Consider the following 24,513-nt stretch of genomic DNA (forward strand, 5'->3'; position numbering starts at 1 on the left):
AGAATAAGATGGACACTGTTGCTCACTGTGTAAGCCTTTGCCACACCATGAGCTTCTACAGAAACTTCACTGTGTATGGCAGCAATAATCCTTGTCATGCAAAAAGCAGTGTGATAACTTTTGACAGGGTCGGAACTCACAGGCTTGAACAACCAGGGAAGGCTTTTGTGTGGATTCAGGGGCAATTTCGGGAGCAGCGAACGCTGGATGTCTAGTAAAGTCCCGTCTGCCTCTTTTTCCCTCTCTCTGCAGCTCATCTTGTTCATAGGCAGCCTCAACACCATTGCCCAGGTCACATCCGTCTTCTTTCTGTTGTCATACCTGTCGACGAATTTGGCCTGCCTTGCTCTTGACTTGGCATCGGCACCAAACTTTCGGTATGTGATCTCTTTTGTCTGAAATGTGCCTTGCAACTTTCCTGATTTACCGTTATTCAAAATTAAAGGCTTCAAAACGCAGTTAGTTCTCTTATTATTTCTAGTAGCTTAGTGAAACGGTGGTGTAAGTGCATGGAAGGCATTTTTGGCTGAGTATTTCCTGAAGCATGCAAGACCAAAAATAAGGAAAAAGCTACGAGCGAAAACAGGGTGGCCAGTCAGGTGAATTTCCATTACAGGGAGCTGTAACTGAATAATTGCAGGACTAGGGGTGCACAACAAGTTGGGGTGGCCATTACTTGAAAAAATGAGAAAATATTTGAGACTCTCTTTCTTTTATAATGTTCTTAATTGCAAAACTGATATTCCAAAAGAGAAATACATGCATGAGTCAAGTTACGTTTCCGCCCGCATCGACCACTCACTAAAAGTGCGTAAGTACAATTCCCGAATTAACACGTTCAAATATAGTTTTTTCCCACGAACAATACATGAATGGAACACTCTGCCTGCACAAATTGCTGCTTCCCCTCCCGCATCTTTTTACAACGCTTTGCGAAACCACCTGTTTCTATGATTGTATTAAGTTAAAATGACTTTTAGTATCACTGTTAATATCAGTGTAGCAGTATTTCATATCCTAGTGCATTGTGTTCTAGTTTTGCGTTGCTAAAACAGTACTGTATTTTAATGTAATTTTCTCCGCGTCTGTTGCGGGCATGTTTGTCTTTCTGCAATGTTTTTTTCATTTTTGCCTTTCCTCCTATAGTCCATGGGTTTTCTCAGTATATGTTGCATCATTTGCCTCAATTACTGTATTTCATCTGTTGCTTTTATGTTTCCCCCCTACAACAATGCCCCAGCGGGGGCAATGTAGGTATTTTGTATAAATAAAATAAATAATTATAGTCTGAAGTTTCTTAATCTTGGTCTTGGCATTCTTAGAGTAGCAGCATGATTGAAATTCTTGTTTTCGAGTTAGATATAGCTTGGCACAAACTACAGCTGCGCATTTTTTTTTTTCTGCACAAAAAGGAAGCTTGAGTTGAAAGTGGAAGGGGAGGCAGTGGGCATAGTCAGGCTGAGGATGGGTCAAAGCATGTAAAGCATGAACAAGTATTGCATTCTTTTCATCAAGCATTTCACAATTCTTAGTGGTGCGGCATTACTGATGAGGCATGCATTCTCCACATAGCTTGTGTGTTAGCGACCAGCCACTCATTGGAATACATGTGACTCAGGCCAAAGTGTGTGTCAGTGATAAGATATGTGGCTCAATTTTCATGCTGCTTCATTTTCATACGGTGCATGGATAGTGTGGAGATCAATGCTCGATAGCACTGTATGGAACCACCCTTTTCTCTTTAATCTTGCTCATTATGCATAGTGATATTCTCTTCCTTAGAGCATCTTATAGCCTCCTGTCAATTATACACCTTCACTGGTAGCATCTAGCCTGCTATGGTACACATTACCAAGTAAAGAAAGACTGTGAATGAGATAAGCAGGTCCCTTCTACTGTATGCAAATGTAGTCCATCTGTAGATCGTTAGTACAGTGAGAATCCCGCTCTAGTAAACTCGCATATAATGAAAACATGGGCGTAATAAAGTCAAACTGTAGCCTCATTTGGTCTTCTATAGGTGACATTTTTTTTGCTTATAGTAATAAATAAGTCATCAATACATGTACCGTTCTAGTAAAGAGAATTTGGCCTTGGTAACAGTACTTCCTGCAGAATGATATCGAGGCACGCACAGTTTACGACATTTTAGGGTTAAGCTTTTCGCTTGTGTGGGCAGCTTTACTATAGAGAGATTCTGCTGTAGTTATGGTGGAGCCTGCCTGTAATAAGCTGGACTTTCATTATGTGCATTGTCTTCCAACGAATTACCAGTGAGCCTGTGTTGCGATTTGACGATTTGAATTGACTAGTATATTTGTTTCTCATATCTGGGGCCCATTTCTATGGTGTTTTCTTTGCTGCTTCTGTGTTATTTTCTGAGCTGTCTTCTATGTTATCTTCCATGTGCTTTTTGCATGTATGTGTCAGTTTATTCTGCTTGTTGGTGCTGGTGCAATCTTCTTTACAGTTTGTGCCAGCTTGACAATTGCTTCTATTTAGCTCTTGTCCACTTAGAGGAAGAGCATCCATAGGGTCTTAATTTGACCTTCAATAAAGTCTGCTTGTCTCTCGTTAATGCCAGCTAAAATGCCAGCTAAACATGAGGCTTTTAAATGCTAGTTTAGCTACTTCTGTGGCTAAGGCGCATTACTTTTTGCCAGTATGCAGTCATTGCGGAGCAGTGACCATTGGCATCTGGTTGGCTTTATGCACATTGGCAGACAAAAGTTTATGGGATGCATATTCACGGAAAAGAATTTATTTCTTTGTTGTCTTGCTAGCTAGCCAGCTGGTGTTTGTTCCAGCCAACGTAGCGCGCAGGTGCCACGTGCTTCTATGCTGTTCATTGACACCGTACAGGTCGCTTTTTTTTTTTTAAAGGTATGAAATTGGGCGAGCCCTACCTGCCTTTGACTGGACACAGTGTCAGAAAGCGTACCGCAAGTGGGACTGTCATGAGTCAGTACTGACACTCTGCTTGAAGGTGCATTAAAGAGGAATCTGAACTGGTCTTTTTACTACGGGAACTTGATCTACACGTTTGGAGCATTCTTAGAAACTTTGAATTATTGTCCTGTGTGGCTGATTTCCCTAACTTAAATCGTATTAAACGTCCCGGCTCCCGCCTTTTTTTTTAAATTCAACACTGATGGTAGGAGGAGTCAACAAATGTGTGGTGTGCCTTTAAGTCAGTCTCGTGGCAGCTTGCCGCTTTGCCATCGGCGGAGTGATATGTAAAAGAGCCTACGCTTATATTTATTTCTGTGGGCCCAATTTTTGGCTATGTTTTCTGTGACTGAAACTATTTTATCACAGAAACCTAAAAAACAAAGTAAAAGTGAAACCGAAGTTGGACCGGTGATTGTGAAGCTGGAACTTGGACGAGATAGATGAACCATGTTTCATTCTGGCAGACCATCTTTCAAGTACTTCTCGTGGCACACCTCGCTGCTGGGCCTAGTGGGCTGTGGCACGATGATGTTTGTGGTGAGCCCGCTGTACGCGGCCATTGCCATCATCATCTGCCTGGTGCTCGTCATTGTACTGCACCTGCGCTCCCCACCTGTCCGCTGGGGCTCCATCAGCCAAGCACTCATCTTTCACCAGGTGAGGCCATTTTCTCATTCCCTTATCATTTCCTTTCATTATTTTGTGTTTGTTGTCCTCGTAAACAGGTCTTACCATGTTCCTACCTTAACATCTTACCTCAGGCACTTCTCATGCTAGTCTTGTAGCTTTTCATCTGAGGACCATTCCCTGTATTGCACTGGGAAGACCGAACATCCATTTATCCATAGAAGGAGGTTTTCTTCAAGTTCCTATGCAAAGACTTTGCTGAAGGTATTTTGGATTGGCCCCTGTGCAGGTGCGCAAGTACCTGCTGCTGCTGGACAGCCGCAAGGACCACGTCAAGTACTGGCGGCCGCAGTTCCTGCTGCTGGTGGCCAACCCACGCTCGTCGCTGCCGCTCATCCTGTTCGCCAATGACCTCAAGAAGAGTGGTCTGTATGTGCTCGGTCATGTCAAGGTCGGCACGCCCAGGGAATTCGCTGCCGACCCTGTCCTGGAGGAGTACCCCTACTGGCTGGCCCTGCTTGACAAGCTCAAGGTGCGTGTGGTTGACTTGGAAGGAACTCTTGGGTGATTTCAAAGTTGCAGAGTTGCGTTTCAAACAGTCACATATGCAAGATGTGTTCATGCGTAAATAAGTGTTGATAGCCAGTAGTCGTCCTACTTGCTTGTTATTTTTGTCATGTAAGTCGCACTGCATGCCGAGTGCAGCCGAGCGGATGTCCATTTGTATTGTGGGATGCCTTGACACAACAAATGTGCCATTATGGAGGTTCAGTGACCCCTTCCACAGGTGAAGTTATGGAGGTCTGGCGATGTCTGCGCAGGTGAAGGCATTCGTCGAGGTGACCATGGCACAGTCTGTGCAAGAGGGACTGCATCACCTGGTGCGTGTGTCGGGCCTGGGAGCCATGAAGCCCAACACCATCCTGTTTGGTTTCTTCGATGATAGTCATCCAACAGACTTCTTCGACCAGAATAATTCGTTCAAGGACTTAAGATCAGCCAAGGTTGGTGAACCCATAAGCATTCGACTTGTAACTAGTGGTTGTGCTCGTGGTTTGTGCTGACAAAAAACTTACCACTTGTCCAAATCAAAAACCTTTTTTTAATTTAATTTTTAAGTGTGACAGATTTATCCAAATTGCTGCAGTGGTTTTGTAATAAGAGCATTTGTGTATCTTCTGTATATTGTGAAGAAAAACGAATTCGACATGATGTGCTAGACTTCCGTTAAGGCACCATGTTGACAGTCGTGTCAAATTTTGCGACGTTATGAGCAAAGAAGTTCTGACCTTAACTTGACATTAATGAAACATTGGCTCCCAAGCAGGTAGGCATTTCAGTGGTTCAGGACCTAATAATGGTGCCACTTTGTTCAATATCTCTATTAACGTGTACTTCACACGTTTAAAAAAATTGGATTTGTCTTTGCAAAGCATGTCTTTTCTGTCATGTAGGGATGGTATAAATGAAACTATGGTGGGATTTTCTAGGTTATGAAAGGCATGAAAGTTATCTTGAAACACGCAAAAAATGAGATTTCTTGCATTTCTTTCATGTGCAGTTCTTAGCGCCCCACAGACATTTTTTCAAATGAAATTTGCACCTAAATAGCCATTTTTTTATTTCACAAAATGGTAATATCTTGTATCTAAAGCGCAGAAAACACCTTAGAATTTTCAGCCAGTTAAAATGAGCAGTCGCCGCCGCGGTGGCTGAGTGGTTACGGCGCTCGGCTGCCAGCCCAAAAGACGCGGGTTCGATCCCGGCCGGGGCAGTCGAATTTCGGTGGAGGCGTAATTCTAGAGGCCTGTGTACTGTGCGATGTCGGTGCACGTTAAAGAACCCCAGGTGGTCGAAATTTCCGGAGCCCTTCACTGCGGCGTCTCTCATCCGCTTTGGGACGTTAGACCCCCATAAGCCATAAAATGAGCAGTCTTTCAGAGCCTGTACTGCCATCTGTTGTCTGAGCGAAACACTATGTGAAATGAGCCCTACTCGCTGCTTACATTGCAGTCACATAGGAACCTCATGGTGGTTGCAAATTTCGTTTTTTTATTGATCATGTTCCCATTGCATTTGAATTTCATTTTGCCATTGCCGTTTTGTCTGCTGCTGCGTGGACTTCTGAGAGGTGGAGGCCTTCTGGAGGGTGGTGCTTGTGGAGCTTGAGGGTGGGCAGCCTCCTAGCTGGGGGTGTGGGGAGGTTTGTGGAGAGTGGTGCTCCTGGGTGGTTGAGACATCACTTGCTGAGGCTTCACACACTGCCATTTTCGGGGAATGACACTTATATTGCAAACGCAGTAATAAAAATTAAATTTGCATTGTCTGAATACAGTCGCCGACCGATTTTTCGGACTCGAAGGGTCCCGAAAAATGGTCCGAATAATCGAGCAGTCCGAAAAATCCGTGAAGTACAAAAAAATCACTATCGCAATGAAATCGGCTAAAAAATGTCACTGATTTCACCTTGCGACAAATTTCTCCTGCTGGCGACGATTTGCGCCTATATTTGCGCCAAAGTTGTGCTTTCATTGTGCACACTCAACAGCAAGGTCACAGCATTTAGTTGAATACTTCCCACGCTTCTTTGACGGACCCGGCGGCACCGGCGGGGCCATGTTGTCCACAACCCGAGTGTGCACCATACCGCTTGTCGAACACACGCAAATACAAGGCACTTTTCGTTCAAAGCGGTGGAACCGCCAGACGCAGTCACAAAACGGCGAACGGATGTAACTTCCTGAAGACGGAGTGCTACTTGGTCGACGCAGTCAGAGAAACCCAAGTGACGCAACGGCAAATCGCGAACGTATGAGACCCGCCACGGTGGCTCAGTGGTTAGGACACTCGGCTAGTGATCCGGACTACCCGTGTTCGAACCCGTCCGCAGCGGCTGCGTTTCGATGGGGGCGAAACGCAAAGGCACCCGTGTGCTGTGCGATATCAGTGCACGTTAAAAATCCCCAGGTGGTTGAAATTATCCCGGAGCTCTTCATTATGGCACTTCTTCTCTCAGTACTTCCTTTATCCTTTCCCTTACGGCGCAGAATTCTGGTGTCCGCTGAAATGCGAGATAAAAACTGCGCAATTTCCCCCAAAAACCAATTTTCAATGGGACAAGCCATAACTGCCCGCGATTGCGACGTCGGCGACAAAAAGCAAGCTGACGGCGATGACAGTCTGACTGCCACCTCGAAGTGTCAGATCGCAGGGACCTCTACTGCCAAAAATAAGGACTGAAAGTATGTCAAGCCAATCAAAGTTCAGTGTAAATCCACCTCAATCCAAGTTGGCACCTTTTGCACTGGTTAAGATGGCCGATTTTGGCCCGCAGGCGACTGAAATTAGTCCGAAAAATCGAACTTACAGACTTCTGAAGTCCGAAATATGCGTCACGAATATGTATGCGCTTCTATGGGGTGACTGACGATGCCCCATCGAGGTCCGAAATATCCTACGAGTCCGAATTACCCGTCGGTTACTGTACTGTCAAAGCTGCATAGACAAAGTTGTAGGGTATAGAAATTGTTTTGTTGTAACTTGTTTGAAAAGCTTGAAACCTCTCAGTTGGCAAGAAAACACTTGTGCTGGAAAATGCTAGGAAGGTGTTGTGTAAACCACTTCAGGGCTTAGGCTCTCGCTTTATACAGTGATACTGATTCCCAACGCCCATAGTTTCTTTGCGATTGTTGCACTAAGCCACAAGGAAAATTCGGCTTTAATTCTTAGTTTGTTGCTTCCGTTTTGGCGGTTTCGCTATACTATAAGGCTCCTTTCAAAAACTACGACAACTAACCAAATGCACTTTTAGTATAATTTGTGCTAGTGTTAGTATTTGACTGCTTCAGTGTTCATGTATCTGGGTCTCTAGTATACTTGGAAGTTTTATTTCTATGTCATCCTCGGTCTTAAAAATTTGGAGCTTCAGGCAGTGAATGGAATTAAGTTTTCCCATGCAGTTCAGATTCAGTGACCTTTCTTTTCCTTTTTTTTTCGTCCTTGTACTTGCAGGTGCGAGAGGAAGAGTTCCTGGGTCTGCGGGATGGCTCGAGCCAGCAGCGGCCACTGGGGCCCGCTGAGTATGTGGCCATGGTGTATGACTGTGTGTTCTGGATGCAGAAGAATGTGTGCCTGGCACGCCACTTCCAGCACCTGGACAAGGCAGCCGTGGTGCGGTCGCGCACGCGCCTCTACATCGACGTTTGGCCCCTGAACTTCCTGAACCCAGGTGACAGCCCCGGAGCCATTGACAACTGCTGGCTTTTCACCATGCAGCTGGCCTGCATCCTGCACATGGTGCCTGGCTGGAAGCACTCCACCACGCTGCGCATCTTCATGTGCATCGGGCCGTGCGGTGCAGGCGGTGATGGCGGAGAGGAGGTACGTGCTCTCTGTGTTGCTAGATGTGGGGTTCTGCTTGGCTGAGCAAGGCGGTGCAGGCTGCGGTGGGGCAGCATGTGGTGTTGCCATGGTCAGTTGGTGGTAGACATGTTGCCGACGCCTGTTCTTCATAAAGCTCAATGCGCGAAGCAGCCGCATGGGAGGGAAACGATCGGAAACCTGTCCCTGTCTCCACACATGGTTGCAGCAATTGGGGATAATGCCCACCCGACCGCCGTAGCAGGGCTTGGCATGTGAAGGGTCACCGGAAATGAGGCCACACTCTGATGCGTCCAAATACGGTGATTGGAGCCAGATGATGCCCGGGTCCTCTCTGAGTGGTCCATTACAGCAGGCTTGGGAGCAAACTTTGTCAAGTAGAGAGAGGGCACCCCGAACCACACAGGAGAAAAAAGTGTGCAGGCTGCCTTCAGGCGAGACTTGCTGTCACCGTTCCCCAACAGCATTTAGCTGCTAGGCATGAGTTCATGGGTTAGGTACCAGCATTGCTGGGCACAGTTTGATAAAGGTGGAATGCAAACACACTTTAATTACGCTTATTGTAGTGTGTATAGTTAAACCGTATCATAGCAAACAGCTAAAACATTGTAAAATACTTCGATATAGCCGTAATTCAAAATATAAAATTTTGTCACAAACACATGCAAGAACTGAGCAAGTTAGTCAGTGAAAGGTATAACTCAGGGCGACTCTTACTAGAGAGTAGAAAGAGACCTTTTCAGAGGTATAAGCGCCATATCGAAGGCGCTCGTGACAATATGGGGGCTGCGTAAAACAAGTGGCAAATGCCAGTTAGGTTGGCTTCCTTGCATAGCACTGCCATTGTTCAGCGGCGGCAAGCCGCCCACGGCCAGCTAGGGGTTGCTGGCATTACAGCCATGTTGCTTCGAAAATGGTATGTCAGAGTGAAAGGTATCGCCGTTATCACCACCTCTGCAACAGCTGACATGGATTCTTTGCTGTATGGTTATTGTAAGGCTACAACGCCTCTGGTGTGCTGTCCATGGGTGCGTGAGGCATGAATGTGTACTTACCACCTCCCCTCCGCCGCCCACATTGCCTAGCAACTTTCCACACCGCTGCATCATGTGTGACGCTGTTGGCAAATGCGGGATAAGACCACTACTGCGAGATAAAAGCGTGAACTTTGGCGCTAGTGTTTGCTGCAGCTCTAGTTGTCCTTGGTGTAGTGCGGTGAAGCCTTATTAACTGCAGTCTGAGCAGACATAGTCTCGCCATGGGGAAATCAGTATGCAGTTCTGTGGCCAACTGCATTCGGTATATTATGTAAAAATTGCATGTGTTGACAAAAAAATATTCAGGGAGAATTTGATGTAGTCAGTAATTCGTAATAACCGTGTTTTTTTTTTTGTGCTACTGACTGGTTTTTCAGTTCCTTATATGCCACCACGACGATCGAATTTCGACGGAGGTGAAATTCTAGAGCACCATATACTATGTGCTGTCAGTGTACATTAAAGAACCTCAGGTGGTCGAAATTTCCGGAGCCCTTCACTATGGCGTCCCTCATAGCCTTAGTCGCTTTGGGATGTTAAACCCTCATAAACAATAAGTTGTTAATACAACACTGTTTTGTCTTCGTCTGTTGTCGTGTGTTGTTGTAGTTCTTTGGGCCAGTAATGTACTACCAACTGGTCTACAGCTGTATCCTGTTAGTTGCATCTTTATCAATGCAGAAATGCATTTAGTGTGCACATTCACAAAAGTTATGAAAAGAGGAGTGGCATGGTAGCATTAGGGCACTTAAGAGCTCTGTTGCAGTTGGCGTTGTGACAAGGGGGAGAGAAAAGCTCCTTCGTCTTTGCAGTAGTCGTGTCCAATATATCGTTCACAGCCATGTTTCTATTCTAGGAATGTCTCTGTGGATCGTTGAAGGTGAAGGCAGAAAACATAAGTGATAGTGCTCACTAATAGTCACAAGGCACTGCTGTCATAGCCAGAAATGGGCTCAGAATCCATACAAGTTAAGCTTGTCATAGTCGTTGATTCGACCTCTATTAATTCGAACTGCTGTCTTCTTGGCCAACGCCCATGTAAGTCTATGGCGTCGGACACTCACTAATTCGGACGCTACGAGTCTCTCATCGATAATGTTGAATGCGCTGATCCACTACTATAGTTATAGCGGTGGAGCTTCAGTGCACTGCTCCGTGAAGGATGCAGGAGGCCTTTGGGATTTTTGAGGAGATCTTCTTCGATGCTCCTGACAGTTTGCATGCAATAAAACATTGATGGAAGCGTGAAAAAGTCATTGCCGGGCTGTTCTTATCTTAAAATCAAGTAACCACTGCCCAGTCTTTCACGAAATAAATTTACCGTGATGCAAGCAGTTCTGGATAGTTTCTTCAGGGTCATTTAATAGTTCAAACTTTTGGATAATTTGAATTTTTTTCATCTGGTCTCTTGTTGTTCAGATTAACGAGCTTGTACTGTAGCAAAAATATTACAATTATGGCGTGGCGGTTTTAATGTCCATCAGTAGTGTGCCCTAGTTTTGTGTTTTTTAAACAAATGGTTGGGTCGAATGTAGCCATGCTTTATAGTAGCTTTCATGCTTGCCTTGTAGCTTCAGGACCTAAGTATTTTGAGGAATACCTGTGGTTTTTTTTTTTAAGGATGTAAGCTGTGGACTACTTCAGCAGTGTGTCAATCATGCTGTATGACAATAACTTTAACAATCACTTGATGCTTGTACCATGACCTGCTGGTATTTTCGCACAGGTCATGAAACTTCTGTGTAGTGCCACGGGAAAGCTTCATGGGTTATGAGTGACTGAATTGCAGCACTGCATCAACTAAGTGGCGCAGTTTTTTTTAACAGAAGAGAGTTAGACACTATTGAATGCATGCACAGCCTCAGAGATCTACAAATTCTTGATGTCTTATAGAACACTTTCAAAAGTGCTACGAGATTTATGTGCCTAAATTACTGTTTTCCATGTGAAAATAAAGAAGTGTAGTGTTTGATAACGATCCACTCTGCACTTCACTTTATTAAACTTATCCTTTCTCTCCCTTCGCAATCTCTTTTTTCAACGGAAAGCGGCAACTTGTTGCCCTATAATCAGTGCTGGAATCTTTTGCAGTGGCTGGTTCTATCCCTGCATGAAACTTCGGGGGAAGTTATAGGGCCACTAAAGGCTGTTGGGGGACCCTGCTTGTGCACCATCAGTCTCCTGCCCATTTCAGCCACAGTGCCTCGCATTGTTTTTGTAAAGGCATTGCCGACCTCATCCTTTTCGTTTTGTTCAATGCCAGGTTGCAAGGCACAGGCGCCACTGGGAAGGCATGCTGCAGCTGCTGCGCATTGAGGCGACCATAAGCGTGGTGCTGTGGGACCACGTGGCGGGGTTGCTGGAGGGGCCCCGTGAGGACTACCTGCACGCCGTCAACGCCATGATAAAGCAGCACAGCCAGACCACGGCTGTGCTGTTCCTGTACCTGCCCCCGCCTCCGCCTCCATCGGACGACGGCGACGCGCAGCGCCTCTCTTACCTCAACCAGCTTGAGCTTCTCACGTCTGGACTACCACCGACAATGCTCGTGCATGGGATTTCGCCTGTCACATCCACCACTCTCTGAACACTTGGAAGTGAGAGGGAAAGCTAGTGGCAGTGGTTGCCCTTGAAACCCGAGTGGACACAAGTGAATGTGTCGTCGTTCTTGTGGCTGTCTGGTCGAATGTCCTCTGAACTGCTGTGCGGAGAGATGTGGAGTGCCACAGCCTATACTTGTGCACGCTTCCCCATTTCACTCCAGTTGACTAGCTTTGAAGCATTCGTAGACAGGCCGCTTTACTACAAGTCCTGAGCAGTGAATGCAGCATCTTTTCTGTGGTGCCAATCACAGCATAAATAGAAGGATGCATGTTTTTGTTTTAACACTGTATGTGTGTATGTGCATTCTATCTTGAAACAGCATGGCTGTGTGGTTACGTGTGCGAAGTCGAGAGCGAGGGAGAATGAAAGTCTGGGCCCGATGGTGCGAGAAGTTTTGTTCTGGCATGTGTGGCTTTGTATGTCGAGGTGCTTATCACTAAGTGAGTTAGTCAGCCGTACACTGTACAGTCGCATGTAGAATCTGTAAGTGGAGTTACAAAGTGAGGTGTGACTGCTTCGAAATCATTTTGAGAGCTGAAAAGAGGGCAGGCCTGAGTATTCATCGGTACTGTCATTTACAAGGGCAACGTCATGGGTGAAACTGTTGTAAAACAGATGCAAAAATGCTGTCGCCTTTCACTAACTTGTTGCATAGTGCATTTTATGACTGACAGTCCTGCAGTCTGCCTTCAGAGCATCTTGCAGCCTTTGTGCTCTGCTCGTGATGTAGTTTTGTAAATAGTTCTGAGGATCTGTGTGGAATGTTGGTAAAATAGTTTGGTCATAGCATGCTCTGCAAACTTCTTTGGCTTTCAGCCGCACAACTTTGCAGTTAGTTATGGCTTTCAGCTGTTGTGCATTCCTCCCATTTGTCCATCATGCACCCCTTTTGCCCCTCGGGCAGTTTTCTTTGAAATCTTGAAATAATCATAATCTCACTGTTGTTTTTCTAATTCTAACAACTGTAACTGCCGTCAAAATATGTACTAGAATGTTGAGGCTGTATTGGGCAGCCTGCAGTGTTATTAGCATCTTGCAGCAACGACTCGGTCACGATTTTTCTCTCCCTTTCTGGGTGTCCTTTTAAGCTTTTGCTTTTTGTCGAATGAAAGAGTAGTCTGGAGTACCAAACGTAGACGAGGCTTCTGTGGATAGACTGTGGCAAGGTTACTAGTCTAAGCTGAGATCTTACATCTTTGTTTTTGCTTTTGCTTTGTTGCAGTGTGAAATATTTAGGGATACGTGGTTTCACTAGTGTGCTTGTGAAGTGCTTTCATACTACCGATGTTTCAATTTTTGATCATGCCTGTACACACATGTCTCTGACGTAACAATAGTTAGCTGGTGACAGACTGGCTACGCCTCACAATAAAACATAGGACTAATGGAAGTGGGCTTATACACGCGTGTGGAAGGAAATATAGTATGCTCTCTTCTTCCTATCGGCTCGCGGTGCTGTCAACCTAGTGCCTTCACTTCACCGTCGGCTATACTCTGCAACCCTCCCCTTGCAAATACGGCAGCACAGTTGGCCAGTACTTGTGCACATTGTGCTGTGATGTGATTTTTGGGAGACATATCATGGAGCAAGCAATCTATTTTACTTTTTTTTTTCCCTCTCATGAGGCATCAAATACACACTCACTTGCTGCAATGTGACAATGCCTTTGGGTGATGGAAAAGCCCCTTTTGGGTTTTTTTTTTCTGGGGGGGGGGGATAAGATGTGGTAGTGGATCTTGGCTGTGATTGCTTTCCCAATGCCCTTTTTAATCTGGTTTTACATCTTCTTTCATTGACTTTTTCTTGTGTTTGAATGGCTGACTGCGCTTCATGGCTGCAAATTAGCATCTAGAGGTTGTGTGTTTCTACCAATCACCAATTAGTCAACTTTATATTTCATGAACTGTTCTGGCTACCTTTCTACCAATCACCAATAAGTCAACTTTATATTTCATGAACTGTTTTGGCTTCATGTTTATTTCTTCTTTCTCAGATATAATCTGCCATGAGCTTTTCTTGTTTTGTATGGTTTATGCCCTGTGTGTTAAGTTTATCAGGATAAATTATGACAGATTAGAGATATTATTGTAGAGGTTGTGCTGAAAAGTTTTTCTCTGAAGATAGCTTGTTTTCCTTCTGACTTTGTGATCTAAAAGGCTGTAATACCCTCACTGGCTGTGCATCTTGTTTATCTTACCATATTTAAGCAAGTTATTTTCCAGTTATTGATGTTATGTATAAACAGATTTTTTGGAATGCTGTGGTGTGTGGTGTCATTCACTGAAACTGTAATGATTTGAAGCCTGTGGTTTTATATTCCTGCAACAAGAGGTGGGCATGAAGCCATAGTAGTATATTAGTTGAACAGAAAAAGAAAAATGCATCTTCACAAAGAGACTTATCCTAATGGTATTTTTTTTTTAATCAATATTTTAAGCTGCATATTTTTTCTCAAGTTTTAGTTGTCAACAGCCCTGTTAATGAATTAATACTGCTTCATGTCATGTATTGCAAATGACATGGCAGAGGTACTGTGCTTTAAGAAGTTTATGAAAAATTTGGCAGTGGCTTAACTTGGCTTACCCTGGAATTCAGCAAAAACGCAAGCACGCTTGCTAAGCGCCTGAGGCTTGTCCATGGCAGCTCCGCCACACGCTCGCGACAGCTGTTTGATATATACCCACACAACCACTTAGCTATGGCGTGGTATCGCATGGTCTTGGGACGCCCCCATCGTATGTCATCACGTGGCTTCACATTACCCCATCGAATGTTCTTAAGGTAAAAGGCCGACCCAAAGGTAGCCCAGTGTCAAAGGTCAGAGGTCAAGGGTTCGACACGATAACTGTACCACATGTGGTCATACACGGCTAACGTGGTTGGGCTGAAGGTTGTTCGTCATTTCCGGCCTACGCAATGACTGCTTTACCTAGCCTAGTGAAGATTCTCGCTTCAACTCTCCTTATCATGGGGAAAGTGGCAATGGGAAAAGAGGGGAACCTGCGCTGCCAAGGTGGCACTGCAATTGTTCCATTTGGTGACGGATAACTGCTTTTGTCAGCCGCTTGGACCGCTGCACGCGAGAACACATTCTGCGCGATTAGATACCCGCGTTTGGCTGACAGCATTCATTGCCTAGCTTCTCTCGGCCTAGCCCAGATAGCTGACGCATGGCACGTGCACCTTCGACAGCGCGGAGGCTCGCGCCAATAAGCCCCTGAAGGTGGCGAGGAAAAGTACTAAGACTACTACCCAAAACTGCTTGCTCTTCTCGCTAGGCAGTGTGTTATGGCGCTGCAATCGGCACCGCAAACTTCAGCTCAAGTTCCCCTATACAAAGCGGTGCTAGAACTGAATTCCGACGAAAAGGCAGCATCTTCAGACTCGATGCTCGGGTAGTCGATAAATCAATCGCAGACAAAGCGGAGCTAGTCCTTAGATTTGCGATGTTTTAGGGCGCGCGTCGCACTTGCGGAGCGACTTTGACGCTACCGTATCTTCCGAGCGAATTAAAAAAATACCGCCTTGCAGGGAGGAACAAACATCGAAAATGCAATTTCATTTGCCTAATTATGAGCCATATTACGGAGCGTTCCTGCAAGTAACGCGTAAGACTCCGAAGTCGAGCGGCGAAGTCGTTGTTGGAGGGCAATGAGCGCTGTATCGTGTCATCGCGTCTGCGCGGGGCGTTAAAAAATTGCCGACTCAAGGGGGGGTGAAGAAAACTACGCCGGAAACGAAGCTTCGGTTCTCTGCGACTACAAGCCAGACGCGCAGCGTGCCCGTAAGCAACGCGGAAGGCTTCGAAATCGGTGCTCGAAGTCATCGTTAGCGGCCTAACGATGCTCAATGGACGCGGTAAGGAAAGAGTTAAAGGTGCTCCGGAACACCTTCTGCGGACAGTGCATCAACTCGCTCAATCACTACATCCTCTCGTCATGGACACCTGAGTCAAGTACACTCAGCACGGAACCCACAATCGCGCGCGAAAGTTGGCGAGCCCTTCCCGGCGACTTTTTAATGCTTGCGCCCTCCACCGTCGCTCGCACCGGCGTATGCAAGTTGTAAGATGGCTATTGGTCAGATTCTTCCAGACGTCAGGCAGCTACTATGGCCGCGGCCATTAAGTCGCGTAGCTCCGGCGGGTCAGGAAGCTCCGCCCCCGGAGGTGCGCCGACCTTCCAGCGTGCAAAAAGTGACGAGAGGAGAGGGAAATGCGCGAATAATAATAATAATAATAATAATTGGTTTTTGGGGGAAAGGAAATGGCGCAGTATCTGTCTCACATATCGGCGGACACCTGAACCGCGCCGCGAGAGAAGGGAAAAAGGAGGGAGTGAAGGAAGAAATAGGTGCCGTAGTGGAGTGCTCCGGAATAATTTCGACCACCTGGGGATCTTTAACGTGCACTGACATCGCACAGCACACGGGCGCCTTAGCGTTTCGCCTCCACTCTCGTCGGCTTCCTCTGCAGTCGTCAGCTCCTGCATGGTTAACTGACCGCCGGCTGCTTTTGGTTAACTGCGCGCCCACTTGTCGGCGAGGAGGTGATCAGAGTTGCGGATACTAGTGAGAGATTTATCTCTGGTGGTGGTGAAAACATTTATTCGGTGGAGTAGAGTTTGGGAGCCACAGAGCGGCCCCGCTACATGGTCGGCGTCCCTAATCCGGGACACCGAATGACGAGGCCCTGTCTCGCGCCCGTTTCACCAGAGCCCTTTGGTACTCAAGCGAGGAGAAGTTGAGGAGGGCAGTCTCCCGTATGGGCCTCTCTGGAAGCGGGTAGGGGAAGGGGGAGGTGAGGATTTTCAGTATAAATGCCCACACCATGTGGAAGTTATCACAGGTCTCCCCACAGTGAGGGCGTTGGCCATCCATGTTAGGATCGTAATGTTTGATGATTTCAGGACAGAGCAGAGTACCTGTCTGCAGGCGCCTTGAAGTTCGCTCCTCCGTCTTACTCAGCCCCTTTGCAGGGGCCGGGCAAAGGCGGTGGTTGTTATAATGTGTTATGATTTCCCTGAACAGCAGCAGCGGCTGGTTTGTCTCCGAGCCAGAAGAGCTGGGATGAGGAGCCCGGTGAGTAAGCGGTCGGGCAGCCGCGTCAGCGGCCTCATTACCTCGTAGGGGCTCAGCAGAGGAAGGCCATGGAGGGAGGAGCGCACGGAAGAAAGTTAAGACGACTATATCCAAAGCACAGCGCGAGAGGCTGGCAGTTTAACACGCGGGGCGAAAAGGCTGCGGCGATGGCCGAGTGGTCTGTGGTCTAGCTCTGAAGGCTATCTGGGATCTGTTAGGTGGGATCTGTACTCTCCGTCGAGGGTTCGAATACCTCTCGAGGCGATAAAGGTGACGTTTTTTTTAATGCTAAAGCATTAAAGTTGTTACACCAAAAGCCCGCCGATGCCCGGAGGCACGAAATTAGCTGATTGGTTGAGAGAGGCTACGTGACATTGTGACGTCATTACAACCTGCCCACCGAGTTGTGAACAACCAAGTTTCTAGATGACAACCTACCTAGATAGAGAATCAAAAATCAGAAAAAAAAGTGATGCATTGCGAATGTCAGCTCCGTCAAAGCATAGTGGATAGAGCGATTATATGCGGTTGGTTGGCCAATAGTTGCAAAGAAACCTTCACAAACGCACAAAGAAACTGCAACCGCAAGTGCGACAAATGGGAAATGAAATGCTATCGCATTCCACTCTAAGGTGACTTAGCGTCAATATAGTTTCTTTTTTCTGTTCTTTCTCTATACGCTGTGTGCAAAGAACGCCGGATGCCAGGTTTTTGTTCACATAACCGTTCTAATGCCAACGAATTAAAAAAGAACGTTGGTAGAGCTAAGATTAGAAGCTTTAGTGCATTAATTAGAGTGAGGTGATGGGTATTAGCGGCCGAAAGGTGCTGAGTGGTACAAGCTTCCCCCTGGACTGCCTCATGGTTGTCCGCAGTCAGGCCAGGGACGCAGACGGCGGCTTCGTGCTGTCTTCGTGGTCAGGTGGTCGCACCCGTAGAGCACTCCGCACATTGGGGCCTTGCTGAAAGCGCCCGCAGTGCGGTACGGCTGTCCAAGCGGCTCGTGTTACGGGCTCGGTCGACGGATTCGAAGCCCCGGTACGACCGACTAGTCAGTCGCACCGAGGACTTCGAATCCGGGGCTCGCCGAAATGCTTCGGCGGCGACGAAGTCACTGGCAAGCGTTCGTCGCCACGTCGGAAGAGGCGAGAGCGCGCGCGATGAGTTGGACCATTAGCGCCGCTGAGAGCTTTACTGGCCGCGAACTTGCGATTTTGCTGTGGCCGCACTCTGAGGAGGCACATGACGTCACAACGCGTGCCTCGCCGCGGATATTTCTCTCTCTCGCTCGCTCCCTAGTCACTACTGCGCATGCGCCACTAATAGCACCGAGCCACAGGCGTTCCGCCGCTGCGCAGCGCCGCGCCTTTCCTCAAAATGCAACTTTCAGTTTTCAGTTTTCTCTTCCTCTCCTTTTCAATCCTCCGACATGTTATCAGGCATGCGACGCAGCTGGCGAAGCGAGCGGAGGCGAGCGCAATGACGAGGAACGCAGTGTGACGTCATACCAAACGGCGGCGGCGGCGAGCGCGCGTTGTGACGTCAATGCAGATGGCGCGGCGAGGGCGCAAAGCACAGTAACCGTCTCACATATCTCGGTGGACACCCGAACCAGACTAACCTGGACTTGCAATCAAGATTCTAACCATGCTATGCCTTAACATTTGCTGCGTATATCCTGGCAAAGCCGAGCTAAGCCACTGCCAATTTTTTTGCTCTCCCTTTCTCGCATGCTGGGACTGTCGCCTTCTTTCTGACTTCAGTGTTTGAGTGCCTCACTGGTTTGTCCTTAAAGACCACCCCTAAGTGACAAGAGATGCAGCTAACTCTGCGAAAATGTAGTCTGGCTTGTCGTCGAGAGCAGGTGCAAGAACAGGTGTAAGCATGGAATTACAGTGTACGCGTGCCTTGTTCTCTCCGTTTTCGCTTCATAATGTGCGCGTTTCTTGGCTCTTGCGTGTGTAAGGAATTTTTCAACATGTTTGCCCTCATTTTGTGTTAAGAATATGTATCTGTTGTAAATGACGTAAACTGACTGCTCTGTTAAACTGTATTTGGGCGCCGAGACCTCGTCAACTTTTTCAGCCTTTGCTGCTTCAGCCTGCTTTGCGTTTGGAAATTGCTGCTCGCTTCCTTTTTCCCTGGCTTCCTTCCCCCCTAGGTGGTGGTGATGGTGAAAAGCATTTATTCGATATATATATATATATATATATACAGAGGTGTCGGGAGGCGGGAAGCCTCCCTATTACCAAGGGTGGAGTAGATTTGTAATAAGGGATTAATTACTCATTGACATCCACCCGAGCGCAGCCATACGGCTAGAAAAAGATTCCCTTAAAACATTTGACCAACACTGTTCCCGCTTAGAGTTAACAATTCGCTCTCTCCTACCACCAGCTTATAGAGCTCAGTTGATAGAGCGACTACTCCGGTGAAGCGGTGGTCCCGGGTTCGAACCCCGGACCAGGACGAATTTTTCTTTAACTCCGAAGTTTTTGAGGAAGGTGCATGGCTCTCCTTTGTAGCCGTATGGCTGCGCTTCAAATAAGCACATTTTAGACACTTTAAAGTGTTTATGCTTGCAAAACAATCAAACGCAAAGTGACACTCGCCGGAGCCATACCAGAGCTACCGTAAGACACGAAGCCATCCATTAAAAAAAAATGAAGAAGAGAATTCCTGCTTTCGTTTGGTATGTCTAACTGGGGGTGTCTCTCTAGACTTTTTTTTTCAGACTCCAGCGCGTTTTACTGCGTCATCGCATGCGGACAAATCGCCTGAAGGCAATAATACAAAATACAAATTTCAAACTAACATATTCTGTGCGTGTGAAAGTAACTCGAACAAGTTTACCTTGACCATGATTTGAGCTTTCCAGCAATGCGCTTTCAGAATCCGAAAATGGCAGCAAAAAAAAAAAAACCTTTCCATGCGAAACGGTCATATTAAACGGCGCACACTTCGCTTTCGCACGACTGGCGCGCCCCCTGGGCACAACAGCGAAAGCAGCGCACAAGCTCTCGCTGTACTCTTCACGCTCGTCCGGCGCCTAGTCCTAGAGAATGGGATATGGAAAAGTGCGTTGAGCGTAAAAAACCCTGCGACATTCGCCACGAGCCCACGCGTCTCGCACGCGACACCACGAAGCACACTCGGGCTTTGCCTGGCGCCGACACGAAACTTGTTCAACGTATTAGCGGTGCTTCGGTGTTCAGGACCTCTGTTTACGTAGAGCAGTGACAACGACGCCATTTTGTTTCATGAAATCAATTGGCGGGTTTGGTGGCACTGCAGTATTATTCCGAAAGACTTCGTGCTCGGTTGCCAGGGGACCTATGGGCCGTTCAATGCAGCTGCCAGTCCTCGAAGTTGTTAATATTAAGTCGAAATTTAGTAGAAGATGCTTGTCTATACACTACTCACCGTTGCAATTATTGCGGAACGAAAAATGGCGTCTCCCAACCGAGCAGTATAGTTGTCACTGACCTACACGCGGAGGTGTTGGAATGAAGCTGCCCTTCTCAACATATACGCATATATAAGTGCAGCACGGCTTATAAGCATCAGCTGCGCGGCGTGCGACAGCACTTTCTATGCCGCAAACTCTGCACGCGCGGTGAGCGCACAATTCTGCTTCGTGAAGCGCGTACACGCGAGGTCTCATCGCAACTTGCAGACCGCGCAGCAGGGCTTTGTTTGGTGCGCAGGGTTCAAGCTGGCGTGCATTTAGGGAGTGAGCGCAACGAGTGGTTTGCTTTCGTGTTGCATGCGATACGCTTTCGTTAACTGTTTTTGGTTGATTAGGATTACAACTAGTTGGCATGCGTAGCGTAGAAACGTTGGGAGGCTAAGTAATACTTCAGACGATTTTGACAGTGGATTCAAACTTTGCTCCAGGGAACGAAACGAGCGATAAGCTAGGATGCGCGCCTCTGACACCGCCCTTAAAAATTCTTTAGACAGTCTATAGACTGTTCATAGACTTCGGTCTATCAAGTTTATAGACTGTCTATAAACATACTCTATAGAAGTCTATAAGCAATACAAATCCTATGGGCAGTCTATAGACAGTCTATAGATTTATGGCCATACACTTTTAGTGGACCTTTGTCTAGCGAGTCTACAGACTATGACTGGACAAAAAGAAACATATATATGAAGGAAATAGAGTCTATAAGAAGTCTATAGACTGTATATAGACCATTTTTGTACTGGCGTGCGGGGAGCACAAAGACGATGGAGAATTTTTTCTTTCTGTAAACGGCACTTTGTTGCTGGACGGCGTACCATATGAACCCCAGCGTGGATATTTCGCGTTTCTTTACGCTTAACTACTTTCTTAACTACCCTTCAACTCCTCTTCCCTTTCCTAGCCCTTGATTCCTCCCCTATTTGGTCGAAAGATAAGTAATAAGAGACTACAAAATAGAATCGAAGTACGCTACTATTCTGAATGCACCTTCACTTCGTTTCGCGCACTTCACCCTTCCTCCATAACTTCACTTCCGTAAGAATAGAAGCAAGGAAGGAAGAAAGAAAGAGATAGACAAACTGATGCATGAAAGTGTGAAAGAAAGAAGGAAGTAAAGAAAACTAAGCACTAGCCTATAACGACAAAGAAAAACAAAACATGCAGTGCACACAAAGGTTCGTGTGTTCTGCCGTTGTTCGTTGGAGGTTACGCTTTTTCGTGATCGTAAAACGAAGCGCTCAATTCGCGCAGCAAATAAGTGTTGCTCAATTTCGCCTCAGTGACGTCTATACTACTCAGCTTAGCGAAAATGGCAATAATTAAAGCCGCCACGAACGAAGAAAGTATAGCAGTTTTAGCTCCCTCCGAAGCAAGCTCACGCTTCGCATGAGACGCCGTATATAGCGTGCGCGGTGGCTTGCCAGCCATTACAGAGAAGTGTGTATTAGAGACTTCACTCAGGGACGAATTAACGAACTCGCTGTCGGCGCCAGCTTAGTAGCTGCAATCGGAAATTCCCTGCCTGCCAGCAGACCCCATCGTTGGTCCATAGTGCGTATGCAGGAGGTGCTGCGATCGATCCCCAGTGTCGCCCGGCTCCAGTTTTCCAATGGGCTCAAACTTTCGCCTGGCCTGGTGCTCTGCCTCTGTGAGATGAAATGCTTGGGAAAATTGGGTCTATGGACCAACCTCGAGCAAATCGGATACCCGTTAGCCATGGCGCTTTTTAGTTGTACTGCCACTGTAGCTTCAGAATTAAATCATCATCGACATCATCGTTTACCAGCTGGCCCATGATAAAGCTTTTCAGACTGCCGGTGGGTGGGCACCTCCGAGGGTGTGTCCTGTCTAGGGTGTCACGTGATGTGGATCTCGGAGCGGAAAGGGAGAGGGAGCGGCATGGCTGTCTCTTGTGTTTGCTTCGCCCCCGAGGGGAGGAGGAACAAAGTCTGGGGAAATTTTATGCAAAATAAATTGGCTGGGGTTCAACCAGGCTGCACCTAGTTTACATAGCGGAAGCTCGGTTAAGCATGGTTAGACACGGTTTGCAGTGGTTTGTTTAACGTCTCCTCGCTCTATCCTTCGCCAACGCGCCCTGTCGACGTTCTTGATAATAAGAATCATCAGATTCAAGCAGCCGTCTGCGATACACAACCGAAGCACTGGTTCCAGAGCGCGACTCCTCCATAGCTATCTGCGAACGTCAAGCAACGGTTCACGCTTTTTATTATCTTATCAGATGAACGGCGAGTCACGTGGTTCAGAGCAACTGCGATGTCAGCGTTGATTTAGCGTGTTCAACGCAGTTGAGAAGGCGAGCGAACGCCGCCGGCTCCGCACGCCGCAGCTGCGCCGAGACGTGGCGAGTCACATGGTATGACGTCACAGCCACGCCTCCGCTCCACTCGAAGGTCATTCTTCGGAGCGACATGACCTTGAGGTTTTGCATTGGAGGAGTACAGCTTCCGCTCTAAAATGCATCATAGGGCTTGCGTGGAAGATGTTTCTTGGACACAATTTTGCGTCCACATTAATCTCGCCTGGATGAGATCCCCAGGTCCCGCATACCCGACAATTCTGGACAAAAGCATTTTTGAACAGGAAAGAGTTTATGAATGCAATCTTTCATATATTGTAAGATTTCGCTACAACAATCAATATATCCGCAGATGTCCCGTCGGCACTCTTGCATTTTTTTTGCTATTAACGTTTTTGCTATCGTCCAAAGCATTTCTCATTGTTTTTTATGGCAGTCTTAACTGCTCGATGCGAGCAATAGAAACGCTACAAAAGAAAGATTTTGCTGCATATCGTAAGAATGGACCATTATTTTCAATATTTCCATATCAGTACCTTACAGTTTTCCAATATTCAAAATTTTTTTTCCAAGAATGTTGGACATGCTTTGTTTCCCGCGGAGCACTGCGAAAGGTCGCTGGCGTGTCTAAAGAGATTACCTTCTCCTGACCCTGCCCGCACTGCTGCAGCGAAGCGTTTGACAACAAAATGGCGCCCTTGACGTCACGTGAACACCCCCATGAGCGTATACTTTACACATAGCCAGGCAAGAAATGGCAGGCAATGATAAAGAAGAAGATCGCCTCAACAGAACACATCCCACAAACTTTTGTGCGCCTTGTGGCGAAGTAGAGACATTGGAGCATTTCCTACCCTCTTGCCGGAGGTTTGCACATCAGAGGAGAGCACACCTAGAAATTCCCATTACGAAGTTGGGTCTCACTTTGTCGGTTCCCCTCCTCCTCTCTTTCGGTGCGAGCGCTAGGGGTTTTGTATTGCATCAAGTTTGCGAATACCACCACAATGATATAACAGCTACCGGCAGATTCCCTTCCTAGTTGTTTCCAAAATTTCCGCACTGTTTAAAAGAGCCTTTGGGTATTTTCATATATTAAATTATTTAATTCTCAGACATTCTCACCAGATATTTAGTTTTTTCCTTTCCTTTTTAATTACTCTGAAATTTCACCCAAGGCACAATCATTAGCTTGACACCAGTTTACCCTATTCTATGGGGACTCCCCGCTGAACCTTGGCCAATCCCCCGTCGTGGGTATGTGCCATGTGAACAAGGTGGCGGCGGCGGCAACAACAACAACAACAACAACAACAACAACAACAACAACAACAACAACAACAACAACAACAACAACAACAACAACAACAACAACAACAACAACAACAACAACAACAACAACAACAACAACAACAACGACAACAACAACAACAACGCACTGACTTCTATGACACCTTCCGTAACAGGAAGATGAAGGGGAATAGCGGAGGATATGCTCGGATATGCGTCACGTTCGCATTTTTCTGTCCGGGCCGCGGTGGCTCAGTGGTTAGGGCGCTCGACTACTGATCCGGAGTTCCCGGGCTCGAACCCGACCGCGGCGGCTGCGTTTTTATGGAGGAAAAACGCTGAGGCGCCCGTGTGCTGTGCGATGTCAGTTCACGTTAAAGATCCCCAGGTGGTCGAAATTATTCCGGAGCCCTCCACTACGGCACCTCTCTCTTCCTTTCTTTCACTCCCTCATTTACCCTCCCCTTACGGCGCGGTTCAGGTGTCCAACGATGTATGAGACAGATATTGCGCCATATCCTTTCCCCAACAAAACCAATTATTATTATTATTATTATTATCACATCTGAAAAAGAAGATGGAGTACAAGGTTATCCGGGACCCGCATTTTGTAAATATTACTTTCATCAGTCTATTCTTTTACCCTTCTACCATTGGTAGCTGCGACTTTTGACGTCGTGACTGATGTTAGCAAGGGAATCAATATCTTTCGATGGATCCTGTATTGAAGGCGAAGCTTAATAAAGCAAACAAACAA

The 24,513-nt window shown here is 46.8% G+C and overlaps 1 protein-coding gene across 2 annotated transcripts in view; it reads left to right on the forward strand.

The window, feature by feature from the left end:
- Positions 1 to 13,860, forward strand: part of LOC144120836 (solute carrier family 12 member 9) — a 28,604-nt gene extending 14,744 nt beyond the window's left edge. The window contains exons 9-15 of one of the 2 annotated variants that reach the window (XR_013312489.1): positions 253 to 377; positions 3,417 to 3,609; positions 3,869 to 4,111; positions 4,401 to 4,583; positions 7,591 to 7,959; positions 11,260 to 13,483; positions 13,540 to 13,860. Coding sequence is in view for 1 of the 2 variants with exons in the window: in XM_077653593.1 (XP_077509719.1) it covers positions 253 to 377; positions 3,417 to 3,609; positions 3,869 to 4,111; positions 4,401 to 4,583; positions 7,591 to 7,959; positions 11,260 to 11,583 (1,437 nt within the window). In the remaining variant the exon portion in view is untranslated. Of the gene's footprint in view, positions 1 to 252; positions 378 to 3,416; positions 3,610 to 3,868; positions 4,112 to 4,400; positions 4,584 to 7,590; positions 7,960 to 11,259 lie in introns of both variants that reach the window. The other variant, XM_077653593.1, reaches the window with a different exon arrangement.
- Positions 13,861 to 24,513: the final 10,653 nt, after the last annotated feature.

Source organism: Amblyomma americanum, chromosome 2 (genome assembly GCF_052857255.1).
Source record: "Amblyomma americanum isolate KBUSLIRL-KWMA chromosome 2, ASM5285725v1, whole genome shotgun sequence".
In the NCBI taxonomy this organism is placed as follows: Eukaryota; Metazoa; Arthropoda; class Arachnida; order Ixodida; family Ixodidae; genus Amblyomma; species Amblyomma americanum.